The 25,263-nt window shown below is 42.7% G+C and overlaps 1 protein-coding gene and 1 long non-coding RNA gene across 4 annotated transcripts in view; both read right to left on the bottom strand.

Moving 5' to 3' along the window:
* Positions 1-25,263, bottom strand: part of LOC118935857 (uncharacterized) — a 185,450-nt gene that overhangs the window by 49,066 nt on the left and 111,121 nt on the right. The window lies entirely within an intron of this gene.
* TSPYL5 (TSPY like 5) lies at positions 1,727-6,361 on the bottom strand. Of its 3 annotated transcripts, none has more exons than XM_057497873.1 (2): positions 5,270-6,361; positions 1,727-2,408 (listed from the first exon to the last, which is right to left on the bottom strand). In XM_057497873.1, the coding sequence occupies exons 1-2, from the start codon at positions 6,302-6,304 to the stop codon at positions 2,235-2,237; spliced, it is 1,209 nt and encodes a 402-aa protein (XP_057353856.1). In that variant the 5' UTR covers positions 6,305-6,361; the 3' UTR covers positions 1,727-2,234. The 3 variants fall into 3 exon arrangements, with proteins under 3 accessions (XP_057353856.1, XP_036731508.2, XP_036731498.2); XM_036875613.2 differs by having other exon boundaries at positions 5,309-6,360; XM_036875603.2 differs by having other exon boundaries at positions 2,272-2,408; positions 4,039-6,361.

Raw genomic sequence — 25,263 nt, 5'->3', positions numbered from 1 at the left:
GATCTAAAGCATGAGGCACCCCATGTAGGAAAAGTGGGAAAAAAGAGAGTGACTGATACTCTGAGGCAAAAGCTGAGACAAGGCTGAAACCTAGGAGGGGGCAGAATTCAAAGCTGCGTTTTTTCACAGCTGTATCTCTAATGCCTACAACAGAGATTGGCACATGCAGGAGACAATGAATGAATGAGCCCATGGCAGGTGGTGAGCCTGGATCATATGGGCTCTCCAAAGAATTGAAAAGAGGTGTATGAAAGGGGGCGCTGGGAAATGGAGACAAGTGCATGAGCTGAACTGGGCAGGGCCCCTCCCACTTTGTAAGTGGAGGACTCTGCACAAATCCCAAGAGGAGGCTCAAGACTGGAGAAGAGGCTGCTCTCCACATCCTTCTGCACTCCACTTATTGCTAATAGCAAGGCTCTGGGTATCAGATTTTTTATTTTTAGTTGAAAACCTTCAAAATTGGAAGATTCCACATAAAGATCATGATTTTCCCCATTCCCCTTTGCAGATATAGCAACTCTAGGACTCCACTGCCCACCTGTAAACAATATGGTGCTACAGAACAGCTGCCCTAATTTACACACCACCTCTCCATCTTTCCACAGCTCCCAGACACACGTAGAGGTTATGACCATATGAATAAAGAGAAGACAGCCATCTACAAGCCAAGGAAAGAGGCTATCAGAAGAAATTAACCCTGCTAACATCTTGATCTGATGTCTAGAACCTCTAAAACTGAGGGAAAAAATTTCTGTTGTTTAAGCCACCCAGCCTGTAGTACTGTTACGGAAACCCTAACTAAGTATGTATGTCCTTATGAAACATATTTAGCCCACTTCACAAATTTAATTACCAGCTAATCCCTGAGCCATTTGAATATAAACTTAATCATTTATTCACTCATTTCAGTATGCACTATCCCCTGAACACTCCATTTATTGATTCAAGCTCTTTATCACATAGTCCAGTTTTGTTCTCTTGTCACTTAACAACCCACTTCTAACTTTTTCCAACCATTTTTTTCTGGGCAGCTTTATGTGGCATTTGGTTGTCTGGTTAATGGAAAATGATCCTTGTTATAGATCTGTTACGTACAGCATCAGAGACCCTAGTTACCAGCTATGGCTAAGAATCAGGACTACGTGGAATGTTTTTAAATTACATGTCCTTGAACCAACCCCTTCCCACATTCTGACTTAGCTGGTATTTGTGTAGAGCTCTAGCAGCATATTTATTTAAGCTTCCCAGATAATTCTAATGGGACAACCAAGTTGAACATGTTATTCTTGTTTGAAAGGACCTTGAAGGTCACTTCCTTCACTACTCAAAATATAGTTCACAAACCACCAGCATTGGCATCACCTGGAAGTTTGTTAGAAATGCAGAATTTCAGGTTCCACCCCAGATTACCAGATCAAATCTCCTATTTTAACAGGATTCCCCACACAACTCAGTTTTAGTCTAAAATTTGAGACGTAATGGAATTTCACTAGAATCAGCTAGAAAGCTTGTTAAAAACAAGACTACCTGGCTTCCTCCCAGAACCACAGAATCTCAACCTCTGGTGAGAGCTTGGGAATCAGAATTTTATATATTGTTACACAGCTAGTCACTCAAGGGCCTGAGGCTTAGGAGTCACTCAGCTCAGCCAATGCATACATCCCCTCAACTACCCGTCCTCTGCTTAACCTCCCAATTCTTTTTGGAAAATAAAAAAATATAACAGAGAAAAAGGCTTTTATTTTTCCATCATGCATACAAGCTTACAACTATTTATATTGTTTAGGAACAAAGAAATATTTGCTTTGTTATTAGGGTGTCAAATTACCAAGTAGGACAACCAGTTAGTGGTTATTTGGGGGAGGTTATTTTCACAGAACACAGCAACAATTTCCAAATTATACTTGTAAGACCAGAGTTATGAGAGCAGGAAAAGCTGCTAACAATTTGATAGTCACACAAAGTCTCCATTCTACAAAGGAAAAAAAGACTGATATTCTGGTGAAAGGTCTCAAGTAAGCATCTTATCATATCAATCTTTGAGTTTACAACACAACAAGTTTTTCTCTCCTTTGGTGGATGCAAAGGAAAGGGAACAGCCCCTTCATCTCTTTTTGAGACTCCTTGTTAATTCTGAAGACTTTCACTCCTAAGGTCCATCTGTGAAATTTCATTAGTTAACATTAAAAGCAAAAAGCAGACCTGATGTGATAATGATAGTGCACCCACAACTATCACTCCCAAAGTAGTTGTGGTTGAATTGGCACTGTGTCTTGGACTTTCAATAAACAATACAGGTGGGGAGTAGGAGATACAGAAGAAACCAAGTTGATCATAACTTGTAACTGATGTAGCCAGGCGATGGGCACATGGGGTCCAGGGACCATCCTCTCCACTTCTGTGCATGTCTGAAAATGTCCAAAAAAGAGAGCAAGTTTAAAACACAAAACACCACAAAAAAGCAGACCTATACAACTCCCATTATGCAAAAATGGGAAAGGTGGTAAGATTTTACTTATGGCAAAATAAGCAGCATATAGCATTAATCTTCCACATATGCAAGACCACACCTAGAACAAAAGAGAAAGCATCCAATGTAACATTATTCTAGTTTTCATTTGTTTCTGTGATTTATAAAACCCAATAATGATGGGCTAGAGATTGGACAAAACTTTGGACAAACCATCACTGAGGCATCATATTTGCCTGTAACCCCTTTAATTCTGGGGAAAGTCCCTCCCGGTTCCCTCCTTCAGTGAGGGAGAGGCACTCTCCCTGAGGCTTCTCAAGCAATTTCTGCTTCCCCAGGCCCAGCCCACACCAGGTTCGCTCCTGCTCCACACGTCCACTCCAGCTCGCCCACCTGGCACACCCTCTCTCTGACTCTGAGTCAAGGCTTCCCCAGCCCTTGAGAAACCCAGAATGAGGTCTTCCATAGGAAAAGGGAGGGCAAGTGTAGCTTGTCCTACTTTCCCACTCTTAGGGATGAGGAAGAGGCACAGGCAAGCTAGGCAGGGAAGGCCCAGCCCAACTTTTACACCCACTGGAAATGAGCCTTGGAGATCCAGAGAAGATTTTGCCACCACCATCACCCCTCACCCTCCACCCCCATAATGAAGACTCAGGGGAAAGCCCTGAACTACCAATGCTGGAGAAGAGAGTCTATTCCTATGAGCATTTGAAGGTAGAAACAAAGAAAGCAAAGGACTGCTGAGGGTGGAACAGCTGGGGAATGAGGGTCCAGATGACCAGAGGATACCACAGAGGAAGGAAGAATAGGAGGCAATGGGGCCTTAAGGGCACTTAAAAAAAAGTCGTAACTGTAGTAAACCCTGATCTGTAACACTGCTGCCTTGGGACTGGAGATACAGACCCTGGGCAGCAAGCTAATGCCCAGGTGTGGTCTGTGCCCATGTTCTAACGCGAGGCCAGGGCAGGCAGGGACAAAAGAACCACTGGGGAAGCTCCAAGGGGCAGGGAAACTTTCAGCTGAATTTTAAAGGAAATAAACATTTAGATTGGTGGAGCTCACAGGAGTGATATTGTGTGGCTTATAATTCTAGTAGATGCACAGCCATGAAAAGAACTTTCAACCTCAGAATTATGGAATGAACTCTGGAGTCAGGAGGGACCAGGGTCTAACCACAGATCCACTTGGCTTTCTGACTTCCTCTACCCTCTTTCAGACCTGTGTGTGTGTAACAAGTCCCCAACTATCTCACTGCTGTACATAGAAAACCCTGGTTTTTCAGTTTTCTCTTTCTGAACTGTGGTACTATTGAAAGAAAAAAAGAAAGAAGAGGGGATACAGGAAGCTAGGAAGACAAGATAGGAAGGGAGGAAAGAAAGATGAGGGAAGGAAGACAGGGATGTTAGGAAGGAGGTATGGAGGTATGAGATGAAGTAGATACAGGCCCACAGATCAGAAATACCTTCCCCAGCAACCCCACTACAGCACTCTGGTCATGTGTGAGGAGAGGGGTAAGGGGAGTTGACAAAAGTACCTAATTCTTACATGGGCCCAGTCCCCACCCTCACCTGGAGCCACCGCAGGATGACAGTGAGCACATGTTCACACATAGCCTGCCATCAGTCTGACAGCCATTAGGGCTCCTGGGAGGCTGGGGAAGGTAGATGTGCCTCATGTGTATCTCATGCACTGGTAGGGGGCCTGGATCCACAGGCAGTTCTTGAGGTCCTTGTTGACCAGGAAGCCAGCTGGGGCTGACAGCAACCTTGACAAAACTCAAAGGCCTAACAGAGATGGAGCATGGTACAACCTTGATACAGGTTCACCCACACACAGGCCCAGAGTCAGAAAGAGATGTATGATGGTAGAGAACACATGGAACATTGCTTCTCACACTTAACCTCATCCATGCCCAGACACCAAGTGCCATTCTGTTGCATGTCCATCAGGGTGGCATGTGCCTCTGCCAAAGCCAGTAGGCTGCACCTCAGCTGATAAAGCCAGTGCCATGGAAGAGTTCTGGTTGATGGCCAATGCCATGTGCACCAACTTCATTTTGCAGTGGTAACAGAAAAGCTTGCCATAGATGACATGCACAGCCAGCATGAACATGAAGCCCAGCAAGTCACTGGCCATGAGGCAGCCGAACGTGAGGATGCACTGGTCCTCCAGAAGGATAACTCATGAGTGTCCGTCCATGTTAGAGACAGGTGGGAAAGGCCAGAACCAAGAACAGGGCCCAGGCGATGTAGATAAAGGCAGCACACCTCTGAAGTACGTGTGTTTAAATAGAAACAGTAGGGGTGAGATCACATAACATGTGATATTAATGTGAAAAAAGCGAGAAGGCCATGGAGAGGCAAAAGAACATGATCACACATTCCATACTCTTGTAAGTGAAGTCCAAAGTAAAGACAGTGCACAGAGGCCAAGGTGAAGAGAAGGCAGACAGCCAAACATGGTCAGCCAGGCACAGGTGCAGCTGGAGAGAGCAGGGAGAGTGGGGCAGGATCAATTGGACTTATTTACCCCAGGCTCAGGGGTCTCTGTTGGCTGCCTTGCTGGACCTTGCCTGCCTTCCTTTCCTTTTTCTGCTCTGGCCCCTTCACTCATAAGGTAGTACTGCAGGGGATTGGGCCACAGTTCCTCATTGATTATCTCAACAATCTTGTCAGACTCAATGGAGCTGTGGTTTGAAAACCATCCAAAGAAGCTACGGCTGTTGTCTGGGTTCCCCTGGCTTAAGGACTGGAGATCATGCCCTGGAAGCCACTGGATTGGAGTGGAACGAGACACTACCTGGCCTGAAGGGCCACAACCATATTCCTTGATGAGCACCTTATTTTGGAAGTAGGGGTTACGCCCAAAGTAGAACTTGATTTTGTAACCCAATCTGGCGAGGCCAAGCTCTTCCACCTCCAAGCTATTCAGGTAGCTGAGTACTTCTTTATCTTGGTTGTTCAGAAAGGATGACAGTTGGGGGTGGTTCTGAAAAGCCTGCCCCCAGAAACCTGGGATGTTCTGGATGAGGAGGTTCCTGCGCTCTAAGTGATGCAGCCGCAACTGCCCAAACTTGCGGGAAAGCCGAAGGTAGGCCCTGTCTGCCTGGGCGTTCATGGTCTCCAGCTTCAACTGGACGTTCTCCAGGGTATCCATGCTGCCATCTGTCGCCGGGGGCTCTAACCCTGCGTCCTTCTCCACCTTCTTTTCCTCTACCACTGGGGTGGAGGCACACTCCCCAGTGGTCCCTTTCTTCAGCTTTCCACCAGCTACAGCCTGAGGCACCCTCGCCACCGCGCTACAGGTTTCTGGGGCCTTCTTCCCAGCAGGGCCACGCCGATTTCCAACGCGGGGTGCATTTTTCAGCCTCCCCACTGTTCCCACGGTTCCCACGAAGACAGTGTCTGCTGCAAGGCGCTCCGAGAGGAATGTGGTGTTCCCCAGGCAGGGCCTGGCCGCGGGGTGCCCGCGATCCCCCGCAGCCCGGGCCCGGAGCGCGAGGCCACAGTCCAGGGGGAGCCGGCAGTCACCTTCCTCCCCCAGCTGGCGGGACGGCGCGGGCGCAGCACTTTCCGGGCCACCCCAACCCGCGCCAGCCTGCACCTGTGCCGCCTGGGTTTCCTCCCTGAGCCTCTGGCACTGTGGAGAATCCGGGTCGCACGGGGCGTGGTCAGGAGTAGCGCGGACTCGGGCTTTGGCGCGGCCTTTGCCCCGGCCTTTGGCGCGGGAAGACTTTCTACCCCTACTTCGGCCGCTCATGGTGGTAGTGGACGCGGCTTCAAAGCCTCGCTCGTCCCCCGCGGTCCCTGCCGCTCGCTCGCTGTCCCTTCCCATCGGGCCTCTCCATGGCAACAGCCGACGTCACGGCTGTACGACTGTGCGGTCGCGCGAGGACGGGATGCGCTTTGTGATTGGCTCCGCCGCCGCCGCAGCTCCGCACGCACCGACCCTCACAGACACCCCCACGCCCATCCCACCCTGCCTTGTTCTCTGTGTCTGAGAGGTTTGTGCTTTCCTGTAATGTCTTCTCTCTGGTCTCAGCTGCGCCCTCGTGGTCTCATAGAACACATCTGATTCCTCTTATATAAAACACACTGCGGACAGTCTCACGTCCGTCCCCCCATCATCTACTTCCCAAACGAAACGTCTTCACTTCTTCAATTATCTCTTGTGACATCTGTCATGATGGAATTGCTATTGGCCTCTGTGTCTCCTCTATGAAAGCCTTTCCTGAGGGATTCGTCCTGGTACCTTAACTCCAAAGAACAGGGCGGGTACCTTAATGCCAGGCCACAACATGATTTTATAGGTGGTGAGACATCCATGGTAATTATAAAAATAATAACTACTGTTTTGTGCTTTATGTACCAGGCATTTTAATAAGTACTTTATATGCATTGTGTCAATACATGAGGGAGGTATCCTTATTCCCATTTTTCAGATGAGAAAACTGGCACTGAGACACCAAGGAACATTCCTGAGATTACACAGTAAGGGATGGAAGCACAATTCAAACCCAAGCCTGTCCGACTCACAGCCCATGCTATGGTCACAGGGCTAGTCCTTCCAGGCCTGCTCAGCTGTGAATTACCACAGTAGCTGTCAAGAAGACCAGTCTTACCTGTTAGACATCAGCAGAGCACCTCTTCTGTCTAGGAGCATCACCCTAATCTTCTAGCTGCTTCAGGCCTAGTTTGTAGAGCTGGGCTATATTTCAAAGTATAAGACCAGGAATTAACACTACAAGTCAGAACTCCTGTAATTGAAGTAAGCCAGGAATGTGGTCAGAGAATTTAATTATCTTTTAAGGAGCAGAACAGGGTTTCCCAGGTTGAGGTTCAGAAGCAGAGCTTCTCCAAGTGGCAGTGAGAAGGCCCTAGAAACTTCTTAGATCCTGCATGGCAACAGCCAGACAACTTATCTTGTGTTCCTGGAGGGAGCCCTGGACCATGCTCTTTCTAGGCTAGTGATAGGACCATGAAATAGTGAGGTTATAACCAATAAGAAATTGTGAACAAAAATATTTTGAAGTTGTCATTTCAGGCTCAAAGGGAACAAGAAGGTCCTTGCAACCAACTAATGGAGAGGTAAGCCCCAAAGCCCCTGGGAGCTCGATACCTCTTTACTCTCATTACTCAATGTGTGGTTGTGTACTGGCAACCTGGCATCACCTGGAAGCTTGTTAAAAATGCAGGATTTCAGGCCCCACCTCAGGCCTACTAAATCATAACTTGAATTTCAACAAGATCTCAGTTTATCTGTATCTGTATCCCCCACATGGAAGTTCAAGTATAGGAGAAAGGGAAAAGGAAGAATTATTTTAATACAGGCAGGCCTTACTTTAGGCCAGCCTGATTCAAGTGACTGCTAACTTCCCCAAAGGTTCTGCCAAAGCCTGCAAGGCTTTACGTGATCTGGCATGTTCCCTTCCTGCCACTAGCCAATTTAACTCTCTGACCTCATCTTCTCATCTCTCCTGTCCCCTTCCAGCTACACTGGCCTCCTTGCTGTTCTTCAAACTCATTAAATAAGCTCTTACCTCAGGGCTTATGCAGTGGCCCTTCCTTCTGCCTTAAAGGCTTTTCCCCAGATAGGGTTGATCATCTTGGCCAATTCCCTTCATATTTTGCTTAAATGACCTTTTCAATGACCATCCTATTTAAAATCACCACCCATCCCCATCCCTCTTAACCTTTACTACTTTGACTTTATTCCTTAGCACTCACCACCTTCCAACACACTATACCAATTATTTTTATATTTATTGTTTAACGGTCTTTCCTCTCTAGAATGTCAGCTCCATGAAGGCAAGGATCTTTGTTTTGTTCATACATGCCTACAACAATATCTAATACATGAGAAGCACTCAATAAATAAATGTTGAGTGAAAGTACCAAAGCAGAGTTTTTAAAAATGAGTTTATAAATTGTATGAAATTCAGCATAGCCCAATTTTCCCCACAGAAGCCATCTTACAGATGAAAATCCCATACTCAGATTATGGAAACGTACTAAAGTCATAATTTGGCCAAAAAATTATCTTTAGATATGGGCACTATTCAGGGACAGTCTGTAGATCAAAATCTAGAGTGATAAGTCTAAATGTTAAATTAGGGGAATTAATATTTGACTTAAAAAGAATTAATCCAAGAGTTGCCTTAAATAGTTACTGGAGATCCTTTCCTAATCACTTCTATCCAAGGCCTTCTGTGATCATCCCAGATCACAATAAGCAGCCCTGCCCTTGATCTCACAGAGAATTTGTTAACTATAATATTAATTTGGCAATTAGACACGCAGTTTTGTGCCAGTCCTTGTACAGAATTTCCTCAAGTTAGATAACCACAGTCTGGAATTCTCTGTAAATCTCAAAAAAAATTTAAAAGCTCAGCTGAATCAGTTGCCCTACCTCTATAAACTGTAGAACTTGATGGGTTGGCCCACTTCTCAGAGCACTCACAGCTCAGCCAGCCTCTGTTGTCAAGAGCCTTAATCCAGCATCAGTGTCTGTGTCATTTAATGCTCACCCATAGCTAAACTACCACAGGATTAACAGGCTGGGCATCTGCAAACAGTGTTTATTATACTATCTGCCTGGAGCCTGTTTTTATCATGTCAAAGAGATAAACACCAGGTGAACAGAAACAAATGTGAGATTAATGTCCTGTATAAAGACACTCCTCTGGCTCAGGTCACCCAGCCCCCATGGCTTCTGTATTTAAGAGACTAATCTGTGCTGCTGAGCTGAATGTTGGTTTTCTTCTCAGGTATTCATATTTAACTTTATAGGGGACTATAGCTTAGGCTCCCTACTAGATAGTAAACTATATAAGGGTAGCGACTGTGTCTTTTTTATCCCTCAAAGCACCTAGCATGGGCCTTGTACACACTAGTGATTACAATGAAAGATGACATTTATTTTGTACTTTGTACAGTGACATGTTCTAATTCACTTAATCCCCACAATCACTCCGTGGAGCAAGTGCAGTTATAGCCCTCATCTTAGAAATGAGGTTACTGCTACACAGTAAGTTTCAGGACCTTGCCCAAGGTCACACAGCTAATTAATGGTTTTAGCCAAGGCAATCCAAATCCTGCACATATGCTCTTAACCACTACTTCATGATGTAAAATTATGGTTTGAGAGATTAAAATATCAAACTCTATTTAGTGGGTAAAAATACCTTTCAATTTTCAAAAATCATGTGTGTGTGTGTGTGTACACATACACATGCCTACACATACACATTCATATACATAAACATATAAATATAATACATACATCAACTAGTCATGAATCACTTTTCTATGGGAATATATACCTGGCATAGCGACACTCAAGTGAGTTTTGGTTCAACAGTCCATGTTGGGAATAAAGCATCTCCATCTGCATTGTATTTGTCATAAGCATTCTGTGACTATTATGAAAGATAAATATAAGTTTACTACTAGGAACTCAGAAATCTGGGAGCTTTTTAATCGTTTCCCAATAATGAGGGGCTTCAGTCCATTATAATATAAGCATTTAATTGATTCTTTTAAGTATGATAGCTCATCATTAGCAAATATTTATTAAAAACTCACAAAAACACTTCAAAATATTAGAATAGTCCTGGCTTTCATTCTCTGAAAATTGTACTTTCTTCATTCCTTTTAAGGTCTGTCTTCCTCAAATCATGGAAATTAATGAGCTGGGAAAAAGACATTCCATCATTCAACCTATTCCCCAGCCAAGAGAACAACATTCCCTAGGGTTTCTCTGGTAGAGCTTTAAGATCCCAGACTGACATTTTTAGCCACGGCTCTTTTCACTCCCCCCAGGGAGGTAGCCCCAGCCCACTAGGTGGCGGTGAGTATCGCTTACTGTATGGGATTTTGCCAGCTACCCCTCCCAGATTACAGAGGATCATGGAAAAGAAGGGGATTACATAGGCAATATTTTCAAAGCCAAGGAGGAAAAAACTGCCTCTTATGGTAGATTTCCAGAACTATTTGAACTTAACATGTTGAGAAATGCGCCTAGCTTCTTCCCAGTTCCCCCTAAAGAGCAGAATTTTATTGTAGACCACCTAAGTCGTTCAGTTCAAATATAAGTAGCTGTAAAATATCTCAAAATACTGACAGATATATTCTTACTTCTTGGCATTTCCCTTCTACCCTACATCATTTTCACCATTCAAATTAGATCTTTAGACTAAGGCTTTTATTCAAGGAAAGGGAAAATACCGAAGAACCTAGCAAGAGTAGAATTTGGCAAGTCACATTCTTCACTTTGAATTTCAAAACAGACTCTTGATATGGGAAAATACAATGGCAGTGAAAGAGAAAAAAACTTTTAGTTCTCCAAAGGCAAATCCTGGAAGCATTTAAGAGCATAGAGTTTATCACATAAAGCATAGAGGAGAGAAAATGTATGATAATATACAAGCCATATCTCCACCACACAAAGAAGAGATATGAATCTTTTCTGAGCTGGAGTTGAGGAGCTTGAAGAAAATTGATTTTTACAGAGCATGTGTAGTTGGTGCAGGATCTTGAAAAAGAGATGCTCACAGTTACCCATCCAGGTATCATACCTGAGGGGAACTGGTAGAGACCATCCTCCCTGGAACAGATAGCCATCTGAAAGTAGGGAGAACTAGGTCCCAACTTGAAAACTAGAACTCAGGAACAAAATCTCAGAGGGATTGTACAGGATATGTATGTACAGGATGAGTATTGTCAAAATAAGTTCTGAAATAGCCTAGCCCATACTCCATCCACCCTACTGCAATCTCTCACAGCCCCAGAATGGAGTGCAAGAGCAGCCATACATTCCCCATATTTAGTAGAGAGAGGCATGGAGGTTGACTAAAAGTCTATGGGGAATCCAAATGGGCCTCGTATTATTGACATAGAATATGAAGAGTGAAGGACTTGATGACCAAAAACCATGCGGCACATGCTTCATCAGTGGGAACAACAGGAGTAGAGACCAGGCAGGTCCAGCTAAGCCAGAGGCCAGCAAAGAGCAAAAGACAAGATTCACACCAGACCCTTTTCCACCAGTGACAGGATGGAAAATCCTTAGCTCTGGAGAGAAGAGGAAAGAAATAGGGAACATCCTAAATGACTAGGTATTTATCTAAAAGAAATGGGAACTTTCAGTGTTAAGTCAGCAAGTCACTTGAATTGCCATGTTTAAGTTCATCTGAATTTTGCAAATTTCTCCAACTGTGAAAATTCAATCTCAGTACAATTGCATTATGTAGTCCAGATCCTCTATCTAATGGGGTTAGCCATATAACACCAAAACTGACTAAACGTAAGAGACAGGTGAGTTTAAAACTCCTTAGGAGATAGGTAATTGCTAATTTTAGAAAACAACAAAAAATTATTAAAAGGAAGCCTCAGAAAAGATGGTTATGAGTGCAAAAATAAATCCATGAAACCCAATCACCAAATATGAGCATTTCACCACATTAGGGAGGAACCTAAAGCAGAACTAAGTTATCTCCAAGAAAGTCTCCCATTAATTGGTTAAGGGTTGAATTTAGAACCCGTGATGCACTGCATTTATTGCCATGCTATTACTTTTAATATGTAATTTAGTAACTTATCGTATGTTTGAATTCTTCTCTAGTTGGGTTACATATGCAAGCTGTCTTCAACTAGATCAGAAGCTCTGTGAGTTACAAAAGCCAAACTTGCCTTATATGTAAACTACACAGTGCCTTCTCCCTGAATTACCCACAGCTAGGCCTGTCCCAAACAATTCTCATCAATTTCCAAATCAAAAACAAGCTCTCATCAGTCAACACCACAGCCTGTTTAGTGCACAGCATAGGAGGAGGCAAGTTCTCTCTCTTCTCCATCATCTATTTTTATGACACTCAAGAGTGTTTTGTTCATACTTTAATTTTTATTATCTTTACTATCCCCTTTCCTGTAATAAATAATACAAAAATATTCTAGGAAAAGAAGTGAGTTGATATTATTTTCATTTGGAAGATTTATGGGAAGGAAAAACTCTCAACAGGACTTGGATATGAATCTTGGGATATCCCAGAAAAAAGAGTCATTGAAAAAGGGCAACATGGAAACCAAAAATGGAATCACCTTCATTTCTTATTATCTAAGACCCTGCATGGATTACACACCAAGTTCTGGAACTGAAGAAAGCCAGGATCTTCATGGAGAATGACTAGTATCTGCATGGAGTTAGGGCACTGGGATGGGCATGCAGGAGGGAATCCTCTCATATCACCCAGCCCATCTCAAAATACCAGTCAGGCAGCAATGGAGGTGAGAGAAACCAAGGTGAAGACACACACATACCCTCCCCTGCCTTATCAAACGAGCCATCATTTTCATGAAGCTGAGAATTTACACCAATGACATGGGAAAAACAAACACAGGTAAAATTAACTTGAATTTTAAATTAATAGGCAGGCATCATGTGGTCAAAATGTTCAATTATTATATGTTGCAATTAACTAGTATCCATAAGCATGGGATTTTGTTTTTTCCTTCTTTTTACCTGGGCTAATTTAATTGAAGATACTCCTTGCCTCCTGGAATGCCTGCTTTGGTTATTTATTTTGTACAGGCAGACCTCAGAGACATTGCAGGTTCTGTTCCAGACCATCCCAATAAAGCAAGTCAAATGAATTTTTTGGCTTCTCAGTGCATATAAAAGTTATGTTTACCCTATACTGTAGTCTATTAACTGTGCACTAGCATCATTAAAAAAAAAACAATGTATATACCTTATTTTTTAAATACTTTATTGCTAAAAGAAATTTTAACCATCATCTGAGCTTTTAGCAGGTCATAATCGTTTTTCTGACAGAGGGTCCTGCCTTGATGTTGGTGGCTGCTGACTGACCAGGGTGGTGGGTGCTGTAGGCTGGGGGCTGTGACAATTTCTTAAAATAAGGCAACAGTGAAGTTTGTCACACCAGTTGACTCTTTCTTTCATGAACAATTTCTCTGTAGTTCGGGATGCTGTTGGATAGCATTTACCCAAAGAACTTTTTTCAGAATTGGAGTCAATCCTCCCAAACTGCCACTGCTTTATTAAGGTTATGTAATATTTTAACTCCTTTGTTGTCATTTCAACAATCTTCATGGCATCTTCACCAGGAGTAGAGTCCATCTCAAGAAATTACTTTCTTTGCTCATAAAACCAACTTCTTCTCCTCCCCCATTCACATACACACTAAACTGAGTGCCCACAGAATTAAGCTCCATGTGTTTTCCTCTCAGGGTGACTCTGTACTTCAGTTTCTCTATAGTGTCAGAGTTCAGGAACAGGACCAGACAGGTGGTATAAGTGAATAAAGTGGGCTCAGTGCATGTCCTTAGAGAACTGAAAAAGGGAGTATGCCCTGTCTCAAGCTGGCAGTAGACACTTAACTCCAGCTGATTGCAGCCATGGAAAAACCTGCATTTTTATGTGTAATTTCTTTAAAATGCTGTGAGAGCCAAACAAACCAATTCTGCTTGTGGTCTTGACTTTGCAACCCCTGTTCTATACCCCTATTTTTTTTTAATGAAGTTTCTCAGTGAAATCATGAATGAATGTCTGTAAATTATTTAAATCCCTTCAAAGAAGAGAGATTTTGTAGCTGTCACTCAAGAGAAGGCTTTGAAAATAAAGAGCAGCAATTTGACTCAAGGTAGGACTCTACCTTGTGCTGTTAAGGCAAGTGAGGAATTGATGGTAATTGGGAGACAGCTATTACTCAAGATGGGCACAAGTAAGGGATTATATTTTTGTCAAGCAAGATTTTTCTCCTTTTTCATTTTAAACTTCAAAGATGATCATTATTTGTCATTGGTTTTATTTTTTCATACATAGAACTCTGTGCTGCCTCTTATCTCTCAACTTGGGTAACGTTAGACTCCAAAGATATTTTCATTTCCCTACAATATGAGGGTTTTTCAAGACCAGCTCAGAGACACAGCCATGCTACTCACTGCCCCTAGCAGCTGTATGTGCAAATCTTTACTGAGCAACTAACACACTTCTGACATAAATAGTAGACTTGAGTGACTAACTCTGCCTCTCTGAATTATTTTTTTCTTCCCCTACTTAATCAGTACCTACATAATTGATCAGGTGGGCCATCTGGAGCCTCTGATTCACATATTAAGACAATTAGGACACCAGCCAGCTAATTGCTCAAGCTGGCATTTTTTGTAACTAAGACAAGAAAACCTAACGCTTTGTCTTTCTCAGAAAAAGCCAACTCCATCTGGTCTTAGGTATGATTCAGATACTAATTCATGCAATATCTAACTAAAAGTGGGTATAACCATAGTGAGACAAAGTATTGAATAAAAGTGAATTATGTGGTAGTAAGTTTCCCACTGCAGAATCCAGACTGAAATGTGATAGTAAAAATCTAATGCGATAGTAAAAATCAAACAGAATAGTGAATATATTGTGTATACTAAGATTTTACACACACGCTCTGAGAGAGAGATGTCAGTCACTAGAAAGCAACTAGGCGACCCCTCTCAAGAAACAAATATTACGGAGAGAAAGAGTTTGGAGACTGGGGAATCCTCATAACTATGAGTTCTAAAATGATACGGGGAAAATACTTAGAAATACAAGGCCAAGCATAAGGGAAGATTTATTTTTCTGGCACCAGGACTTAAATAGGGTACCCCCCTGACACTGCAACCTTCTTTTAATAGGAGAAAAATAACTAAAGCTAAACACCATCTTGTGGTTGAGGAGACTTCTGGGAAGTTAGCTACTCTCAGCATGGAGTAATTGGGAGTCAATGGGAAGCAAAACAAGTAGCTGTTTGTTGAACACTTGAGTTATCGTTTTATTTATAACAGAAGGAGAATATTTATCATTCTGTGGCCAAACACAGGACCTAGAGCTAGAGGACCGGGAGATTTATGCTTCCCTGTACAATGGCAGGAGACGTGGAGGAACCAAGAACCACTGCAGCAGAAACAATCACGGAAATGGCAGCATACACAAGCAGGCTCCTTGAAGAAGGCTAACAAGTGTAACAGGGATCCGTGACATCCTAGCCAGCCTCCCTGCAACACAGGGAAGAACTGAAAATGTTTAAGACTGCCTGGGGGAAGGAGATGACAAATATTCCTCCTGTCTCTTGTCTGCCCTGCCGTCACTGAAACCAATTAAAAAGCAAAACAAAGGTACATAAAAGAAGCAAACAACAGTGAATTCTCTCAGTTTATAATCAAACAAAACTTTGGCAACCAACGATTTTTTTTTTAATTACGACCATATGCCTCATGTGTTACTCTAGTAAATGAATTCTTTCATCATCAAGAGAGTTTATATAACATTCTCTTGATGATGAAAGAATTCATTTGCTAGAAGAGAATTCCAGAAAAAGTCATGTTAAGAATCATGCTGGTATAATTCCAGTTTATATAAGAGCCTGGCCTTGTGGCCTTAATTTTAACATCAGAAGTGACTGGAAAATATTATAAACCACCCCCAAAACTACATGTAGTGAAATAAGTTAACATGCTATTTTAAAATTAAAATAGAAATTTTCTCTTATGAATTTTAGATCATGTACATGGGATGAGATAAGGTGGGATCATGTGAGATGGGAAAGGAGTTGGTGGGAAAGGGTGGCCACAGGCAGAGGCCTCAGCTATAGTCAGCATGTACTGGGACCTCAAAAAAAATCTCACTCAGACCTTTATGATTTTGAACTCAGAAAAATGTTCAGTTAATTTAATAAACTTCAGTTATTTTACCAGCAAAAATGTTTTTTTTGGGGAACAGAAGAGAATTATGGTTTGGGGCAAGCAAGTTATGGCAAAACCATAGGCAAGTCAAGGGAGCAAAGGAAAAGAACGCTCTTTTACATAGGAAAGGTTGGAGCTAAGAGAGCTGTTACAAACAAAAAGTCCATTGTAGTAAACTGGGATTTTGAACGTAGTAACTTTTCATTGGCTGGGCTATTGCTGGGGGAGGAGAAAAGTCTTCCTTTCTCCTGCTGGGGTAGTAAAGTGGTAGCTAAAACACAATGCTGGCAATGTCCCTTCCCGTTGGGTCTGCAATGGACAAGGAGTGAGAGTGCATGAGAGCTCCCCCTGCTGGCCTCCCAGCTCCATGTTAATGAGGTTTCCTCAATTTTCATACTCTTGGGCCTCCCTCTTTCACTTATAAGGCCCCTTGGGATTACATCAGTCCTCCTCAAATTATCTGGGATAAATTCCCATCTCAAAATCCTTAATCACATTTACAAAGTTCCTTTTTCTATGTAAGATAACATATTGACAGATTCTGAGGATTAGGATTTGTACTTCTTTGGGGCCATTGTTCTTCCTATTACAGGGCCATAAATATTGAATATTATTTTTGAAACTTAAGTATTAAAAGATTTATGATCAATTTTCCTTCTTCATAATCACTCATCTCTTTCATATACACCCATATTTTTATGTCTGTCTTAAATCTATTTTATAAGAATAATAAGTAATATTTATCAAGTGTTTTCTAAGTACCAGATACTGTGCTAATCAATTTACTTGCATTTTCATATTTAATCCTGTCAACAACCTAATGAGAGGGGTGCCATTATCATTCCCATTTCATGAATGAGAAAACTGAGGCTTAAAGAGGTTAAGCAATTTGTTAAGGTTATACAGGTGAAATTCTAAACAAGGTCTCTCTAGCCCTAACCCTAAAACTCAGTCAGATGTGAGGTTTACAACAGCAAAGGTGTATTCCTTGCTTAGGCTCCATATTCATTACATGCCTGTCTTGGGTCTGCTGTAACTTCACGTCCTTTTCATTCTGAGACACAGGCTAAAGAAGCAGCCTCTTCCTGGGATACTGCCCTTCTTAAATACTGCCCTTTTTTTTAAGAAAAAAAAAGAGATGGTGAAGTCTCGCATAGGCTTTTAGAGTGTTAACTTGGAAGTGACATACATAATTTCTGCTCTCATTTCATTGGCCAAAGCAAATCAACAACTAAGCCAAAGATCCCTGTAGCCAGAGGGTATTAATCTATCACTAAGTAGGGAAGCAATTTGGAAAGAATAATACAATCTGTAGCTGCTTTTACTATGGTGCTATACCACTCGCTGAAGATGAAAAGTAATACCTTATCCGCAGAGTCTAGATGTTTTGGGACCTCCCTTAGTGACACTGAACTCATCTCTAGTACAACTGGACCCATGGGTCTACTTACTAGAAGTCACCTGTGTGGAGGAAAATTTTCAGATACTGAACTTTGCCTTTATACATGTGCCCAAGTGTCCAACACCCCATTACAGAAGCAGTGTGCCTTCTGAGGATAGCTGTGTGGTACTAGGAGTCATGAACTATTCCACATGGCGAGCTTCTCCCAACTAGTAAGATTCTAGATTGATGTTAACCTACCTCAAAGAAACAGATAAGAAAGAATAGGGTTACAGCGGGTATCCAAAAGTCCTCTCTAGTCCAAAGTCTTCCTAGGATTCTAATCCAGTTAGAGAGGAATATGCTTTTCCAAGGACAGCCTTAGGATAAAGGTTTGGGAACAATGATTATGACATAGGCTGTGTAGTTCAGGAAAAGAACCAGGCCCTGGGCAAGTCAAGAAAAGCTTGAGGCCAGTTCCTGTGGCCAGCTGCCAAAACAGGTTAAGCAAAAGCAAACCAGCTAGACTCTAGGAAAGTAACTGATGGCAACACAGTGCAGTTTCTAACCAGTTCAAATCAGCTAGATTCGGGATGGGGAACAAAGATAATCTAAAACCATCCCAAAGCTCATTTTACACTCATTAGCATACTAAAAGTAATACCCCTTGATGCCATCACAGCTCCAAGACCATCTAAGGAAAAAAGAGGGCTTCATCCTATTTCCAGGAAATACCCCCCTATTGCAAGAAAACCCCACCTGTCCCAATGAGTATTCCACCCTCTGCTTAAGCTCCAGCTGTAAGACCACCCAACCTGAACCCCCATGCTGCTCGCCTCTCAAGCATGCCTGCACTCCCTCCTTGAGTGTGTGCTTTTGCATGACTCTGCTTGTACCTGCTCAACCTGCTCTTGAATTCTTTTTGATCAGAGTCAGGAACTCTCTCCTGGGTTGAGATCTCACCCAGCTCACAGGGAGATCTCCCCGGATTGGATTTCCCAACAATTGCATCTTGTCCAGTGATCTTCAAACTGTGCTCCAGGAGGCCTTGAGGATCTATGAAGTTGTCTCAGAAATGGCCAGAAAGAAGGACACTCTCATCCATGCAAGCCCATATGCTCATTCTTGAGCTTGTCACACAAACTAGGGTGAGGATAAGAAATAGTAGCCCACAAGAAAGGCTTGCCTAAGGTCACAAAGAGAACCAGTAGGAAGTTAGCCTAGAACTGGACTTTTGGCTCCCAGTCCATTGTCCCTCCCCATCAGCCCCTATATTCCTCAGATCCTCAGCTCCCACCTCTGGTGCACACAGTCCCATCAGTTAGGGATGACGACAGTTTGCTTTAACTGGGTAACTTCTTCCGTTTCACTTATGGAGGAGGGTGAGCTATTTGAATTTCAGCAGCACCACCTCCTTTGAAAGGAACAAAACCACCACCTTCCAGTGTGACTAGGCTCATCCAGAAGCCACAGCATGGGAGAGTGTGAGCTTCTGGCTTCACCTGAGCTCCCTTCACCCTCACATCCCTTCCTTGGGGCACCCCTCCTACTCCTTTGAAATGCTTCCCCGACTTGTCAGGGTGGTGCAGCCTGCTCACTGGCCACCAGTCAGATTGTTTGCAAGTTTGCCACGTTGCAGTGGCAGGACTGTGTTGAGGCTCAGATGCTTCAGCATAAATAATAGCACATCTGGGACCTGGAAGAGGTCCAGCTGCACATTATAGAAAAATCTGGGGTGGAAACAGAGCCAAATGATACACAGCTGGAAACTGTTAACTTAGGAGCAAGTTAGGGAAGCAGTTGAAAATGAGAGAAGAAATGGAAAGGGAGGAAAATAGACCAAACCAGGGATTACTGTTGTCTGAAAGGCTCTGAATTATAATTGTTGAGAAACAGACCCATGATTTATACAACAGTTGAATTAAGAGCATTCCTACAAAAATAATAGTTCATAATAATTGACCTCAAGGCAGAGAGGCTGAGCAGGGCCAGGAAGCTTGGCCTCTGGACATCTGGTTGCCATGGATGTGTCGGTCCTGTCACCTCCTAGAATTTCAATCTGTAAACGGTGTCATGGTGAGCCGGTGAAGGAGTTCAGCCCTGCACCAGTGAAGACCCCAGGGCTTCCTGCCCGGAATCAGCCAGCATTGGAGAAGCTTAGGGAGTTCCCAGGCTCCTGGGCAGCCTCAGCCAAACACACCTGCTGTGAACATGCCTAGTATTCAAGAGGAGGCCACAGAGGAGGAGGAGGAGCAGGGGCAGCAACATCACTCAGCCCACAGACCCAGGCAGGTGATTCACCAGGATGCCGCACAGGGGACTGCACGCCACTGGCCAGAGGCTAAAAACTACAATGGCATCCCTAAAGCAAGGAGAGGAAGTTTAAGTACAGGGGAAATTAGGATAAAAAGTAGAGAAAAAATCTGTTCCTCTCCCTCTTAATAGAAATCAAATGCATGGATTACCTTCTTAATGGATGGTTTGATTTGCTCTCCTGAATTAAAAATACCCCCAAATTAAGACATCATTAAGCAATGCCAGAATGTAGACTTCCCAAGCAAAGCTCCGTATGACAGGATCCTTCCAGTCCCTCCCACCTTGTCCTTGTCTTGTAGCAGGTGATTTAGGTGAATCCTGCTGTCTCAGCGAGGATCTAAGGCTCCCTCCAACACACTTGAGGCTGAACTTAGATGGCTATAAGATGCAGGCTTGTCCTTTTCAAAAGTAAAGCAGATGACTAAACAAAATGGATCCTAAGGCACTTCTTACCTTGGTTTTGGTCAGGCTTTCAGATTTTCTGCTTTCACGGGGAAACTGAAAGGATAAATGACCTTCTTTGGGTCTTCACTGGGGAAAGTTTCTAGTTGAGTTTCTCCAATGATTGTACTTTGGAGAACTCTCAAAATTATTGAATCATAACACAAGGATGGATCTTGGATGCTAATTCTTAGTTTGTAGGTTCCAAGCATTCCATTGGAGGGGAAACCAGTCAACCTTCACAGTATAATTTATAGTGATTGTGAAATTTTTTAGTAACACATACTTAGGGAATATGGTTGGAAGTTGGTATGATGCAGTTATGGATATATGCATAATTTTAAAACCTTTGTTCATTCATTTAAGAAATACTTCTTGAGTACCTTCTGAGAACCAGGCATTGTGCTGGAAGCTGTGGATAAATTCTTGAATGAGACACAGCTCCTGCCTCAGGGAGGTTATAGCCTAGCAACCAGAGTTCCTGCAACCATCGTGACACTGAAAACACAGCTGTTAATGATTTTCAAAATTAATTTCTTGCAGTACCAACCAATTCTAGAGTAAGAGAAAAGAAGGCTGCATAGCATTGAGAATATTCCATGCTTCAAAATGAAAACAGAATTGCATCTAGAAAAATCTTCATGTTGTAGCATTTCAACAACACAGAAACTGCATAAAGGGAGATAATTCAGCATTCTCTCTGTAGCCTGGTAATTAATTTGCATCTTAAAGTCTCCTACAGAAGACTTCAAACCAAAGTGTTATTTTGGGGAATTGGGGAGGTTTAATTTAATGAAAGACATGTTGCCCAAAAGCGTCTCATAATTCAAAAGCCACACAGTTCAAGGGCAATCCTGACCATGGATAGATAGTTTGGGGAAGAAGGGGTTATGAGTGCTGTTTACCAGCTGAAGTGGCATTGCCATGTGGTCATAGCAGAAACACCATTTACAATTCATCCCACTGCTGGTTTAAAATTATATGATTCCTGGCTCATATTTTGGTGTAGTTTGGGGGCCCTCCAGATCCACCTCCACCCTGCTCCCTCAAAGAAGATAATCTATATGGACTACATCAACAAGTCTCCTTGACCTCTGGTTTCCAGGCAGGTTCCATAAATGGGCCTCAGATGCATGAAATTGGGGGATGGGAGAGTGAGGTTGGGGTGTCTGTTCCCAGAGCTCCCTCTCCACCAGGCTGCTGCAGGTCTGCTGTATTCCTTTGTCAAAGGCCCCAGCTCCTGTCAAGTGGCCCTTTCCACACAAATGCCTCCCCAAGAAGTCCAGTAACTACCCTCTCCCCTTGTCCCTTCAGGTCTGGAGAAGTTATTGGTACTATTCCTTACAGGTTCCCTACACCCTGCCCACACCTTTGTAAACAGTCCTTCCATCCAACTTAGGTGTGCCATTGATTTCCTGCTGGAAATCATGACAAATAAGGAGAATTTATACCATCTCAAATGTTATATGTAAAGGGAGGCTTTAGTTATTTTCATATGATGTGATTTCAGATTTACTTGGTTCAAATTTGCATGAAAAAGCAATAAATTACAAAAGATGCACAAGCCCATCTGCATCAGTAACAAGGTTAAAAATCAAGATTTAAAACAACCTGCCTTAGATTTCTCTCTCTAGCTTAAACTATTAACCCTTATGACTTTAGGGAACCTTTGTTTCTGCTTTACTTTTAGCTGAAATACTAGATGTTAAGTTGTCCAATAACAATTCCTTCTGCCCTGTCTTCATTAATTCCTTGGCAAAAGGATGAACAGACTTTATGGGCAATGCATTAAGGTAATCACCTCTCTGCCTTTCCAGTCATTAGAATTCCATTCCCAGGCAACAATAATCTCTAAAATATTCAGAAATAGGCATGTGACATTTCCTTTTTGTCCACTGTGGCAGTGCATGGGGTTTGATTTTTATTTGGTTTGATTTCATAATTTCATCCCCTCTTGCTGGGTCACTGATTCAGTAGTAGATGGTTTGGCTTCCACTACAGCTCAGTAAAGCCAAAGCAGACAGTTTGGCTGTGAGGAAACGGGGTGTCTGTCACCAAAAGCCCTGGCATATCTGCTGATTTATGGATGCAGCCCATCATTTCAGTGTTTCCCACCTCCATCTGGAACTCTCCATCAATCCATTCATTCTTACTCATTGGTGCCATTTCCATTTCATTATCTGCCAGGAAACGCATTCTGAAAGCATAGTGGGAAAGGGCAGACAATGATTTTCTGAGATTCATGAGTGAGGAATATGGATTTAAATGAACAAGTGGGGATAGCAGCCCACCTAATAATGGGCAGACAATGATGTATACAGGCTGAGAGAACTGACCTTAGAATCAGATCTTGATTGTCATCCTAATTCCACCTCCTATTAGCTGTACAACATGGACTTTCCAATTCTTCCTTTTCTTCTATTTATGGTGATCGTGAAATTTTTTAGTAACACATACTTAGGGAATATCCAACTCTTCCTTTTCTTTTTCCTTTTAATACCTATCTCAATGGCCGTTGTGGAAATTAAATGAAATAATAGCAATAAAGCTCTTAGCACATTGCATGGCATGTGATCAGTCAATAGCTATTACCAGTGAGCACCTTGGTGACTTCTACTGCTCTATGAGCCTTTTCAGATTCTGCACACACTTTACCTTCCACTGCATGACAGCATTTCTCCCCTTGTTGATATGTCTAGATTTGCTAATTACGGTGGTTGTATCTTCCTGGCCCACACAGATCTCAGGCGTTTATGAAAAGGGCAATGTCATAGGCACAGGAGGTTTTTCCCTTTTGAAAGTATTGTTTTCTTCAGAGTGAAGGGTTAGGCTGAGCTGGGCATCTCTGATATCTCTCTGAATGGCAAAAAGCCAGAAAAACACCATGCAGCCTATAAAACTAGCAATGAACTCTTCCTATTTTTCTGTCTGCTTGCAACTCCTCTATTGGAATCATTTTTATTATCTACCCTTTGTCTCCCTAAATTTAAATTTAATGCAATTTAAATTTAATTCTTTGTGGGAATGGATATTATTGAATTATTTCAATCAAAAAATTAAAATTTGTTAGATCTTTAGACGAGCATTCTGGGAGCCACGTGGAGGATAGGGAGGCAGGGCACTACTAATTCAGGGCTTCTCAAATGTCAAAGACCACCCGATCACCTGGTGATCCTGCAAAATGCATTCTTACTTGCAGGAGGCCTGCTGTGGGCCCTGAGATTCTGCATTTCTAACCAGTGCTATTGGTCCATGGGCCATACTTCGAGTACCAAGAAGTCAAACATTTTGTCTAAGCTCTGATAGTCCAAGTTCTGATGAAGGACAGTGCCCAGGTGCTGTCTTGCTCTATATACTGTACGCACAGCATCGAGTAGGATTAGCATGTTTAAACATTGCTTTGACAAGACTGATGTTGATTGATGATAATGAAAAAATTAAGAGTAATTGCTGAAAATGTGCCCCTGAGATTTCTAAATGCTTAGTTTTTGTTTGAGAGTGAAGAAAAACAACCTTAAGTTTATCAACCTCAGTTTAGGTTTTGCTATCCAACAATTGCAGGTTAACAGCACCCTTTACTATGGCTGAGGGACTGCCTCGGAAGTGCATTAGCGTTTCTTGCTATGTAACAAATTAACACAAACTTAGAGATTAAAACAGAAAACAGTTGTTATTTCACTGTTTCCATGGGTCAGGATCCCACTGTTAACTGGGTCCTCTGTTCAGAGCCTCACAGAGCCACAGTGAAGATGTTGAACAGGATTACAGTCTTACCTGAAGCCTGGGCTCATCTTCCAAGCTCACATGCCTTGTGATTATAGGACTGAGGCCCTTGCTCCCATGAGGCCCCTCCACAGGCAGTTCACAACATGGCTGTTTGCTTCTCCTAGGCTCTTAGGATTATCTCGTGCTTTTCAGGTGTTGCTTGATTAATTCAAACCACCCTAGATACTCTCCCTTTTGGTTAAAGTCAACCAATTAATAACCCAGTTTCAGGTGTTACTTTCCATCACATTTACAGGCCCTGCCCCCACTCAAAGGGATAAATCTATACAGAATGTATACACCAAGGAGTAGGCATTTGGGGTGCAGAATCTTAGAATTCAGCCTACCACAATAAGTAGTGGCTATGATGGTCTCTGAGCTTGACCTTTAACTGACCTTGTCCTATATGCCTGAGTAGGTATGGCTGCTGGGTGAATTTCATTTTAGGAAAAATAGAACACTATAAACCTAGATAAAGGTAATCCTACAATTGGCAGAGCTGCAGTATACATGCTTTTCAGATACTGATGGATGGAACAATTTTCTTTCTGCCTGAATTAGGTTTCTCAGACATTTCTATAGACCAGGTCCTTAAACCCTAAAAGCAGCTAAGTTCTTCCTGGCTGCAGAGCACCAGCGCATGTTTCACAGCAGACCTAGATAGGCACTGCTAGATAAGCTGCTCAACATTCTGTTCCTTTCTGTATTGTTTGCAATTGCATGCAGGGACAAGGAAGGGAAGTGTGGAAATAGGTGGCCGATCACCCACAGACTCAAGTCACCTGCCCCACCAGGCCTCAAGTTTGTCCTGAATTTATTAATTCTATAAATTCCAGCTGTAGCTTCACATTTCAGAGTCACTAACATTGGTGACACTCCCAAAGGGTGGTAGATTTCACTAGTTAATGCATCAGAAGGAATAGGAGCCATTGTTTTATAAGGATATTCCATCTTCCTGGGTTTAGATAAAGGAAAAAATAAAATCCACCCTCAGAAAAAGCTCAATAAAATTGTCAACCCAACAGCTAAGAAGGCAGTTTAAGAGGCCTGAGTCTTGGACAGTGTATGTGGAAACAAGTTTGCTCAGAAACTCAAGGAGGAACTAGATTGGTTGTCAAATTATACTTCTGTCTTATTGTCTAAATAGGAACAGAGAA

The sequence above is a fragment of the Manis pentadactyla genome, chromosome 3 (genome assembly GCF_030020395.1).
Source record: "Manis pentadactyla isolate mManPen7 chromosome 3, mManPen7.hap1, whole genome shotgun sequence".
NCBI classification, from domain to species: Eukaryota; Metazoa; Chordata; class Mammalia; order Pholidota; family Manidae; genus Manis; species Manis pentadactyla.
The sequence above is the reverse complement of the archived record's forward strand: the minus strand, read 5'-3'. Positions and strand labels throughout refer to the sequence as shown.

Bases quoted from the DNA above. Each gene is read 5' to 3' on its own strand.
- TSPYL5 (XM_036875603.2), bottom strand. From the start codon at position 6,304: ATGGGAAGGGACAGCGAGCGAGCGGCAGGGACCGCGGGGGACGAGCGA.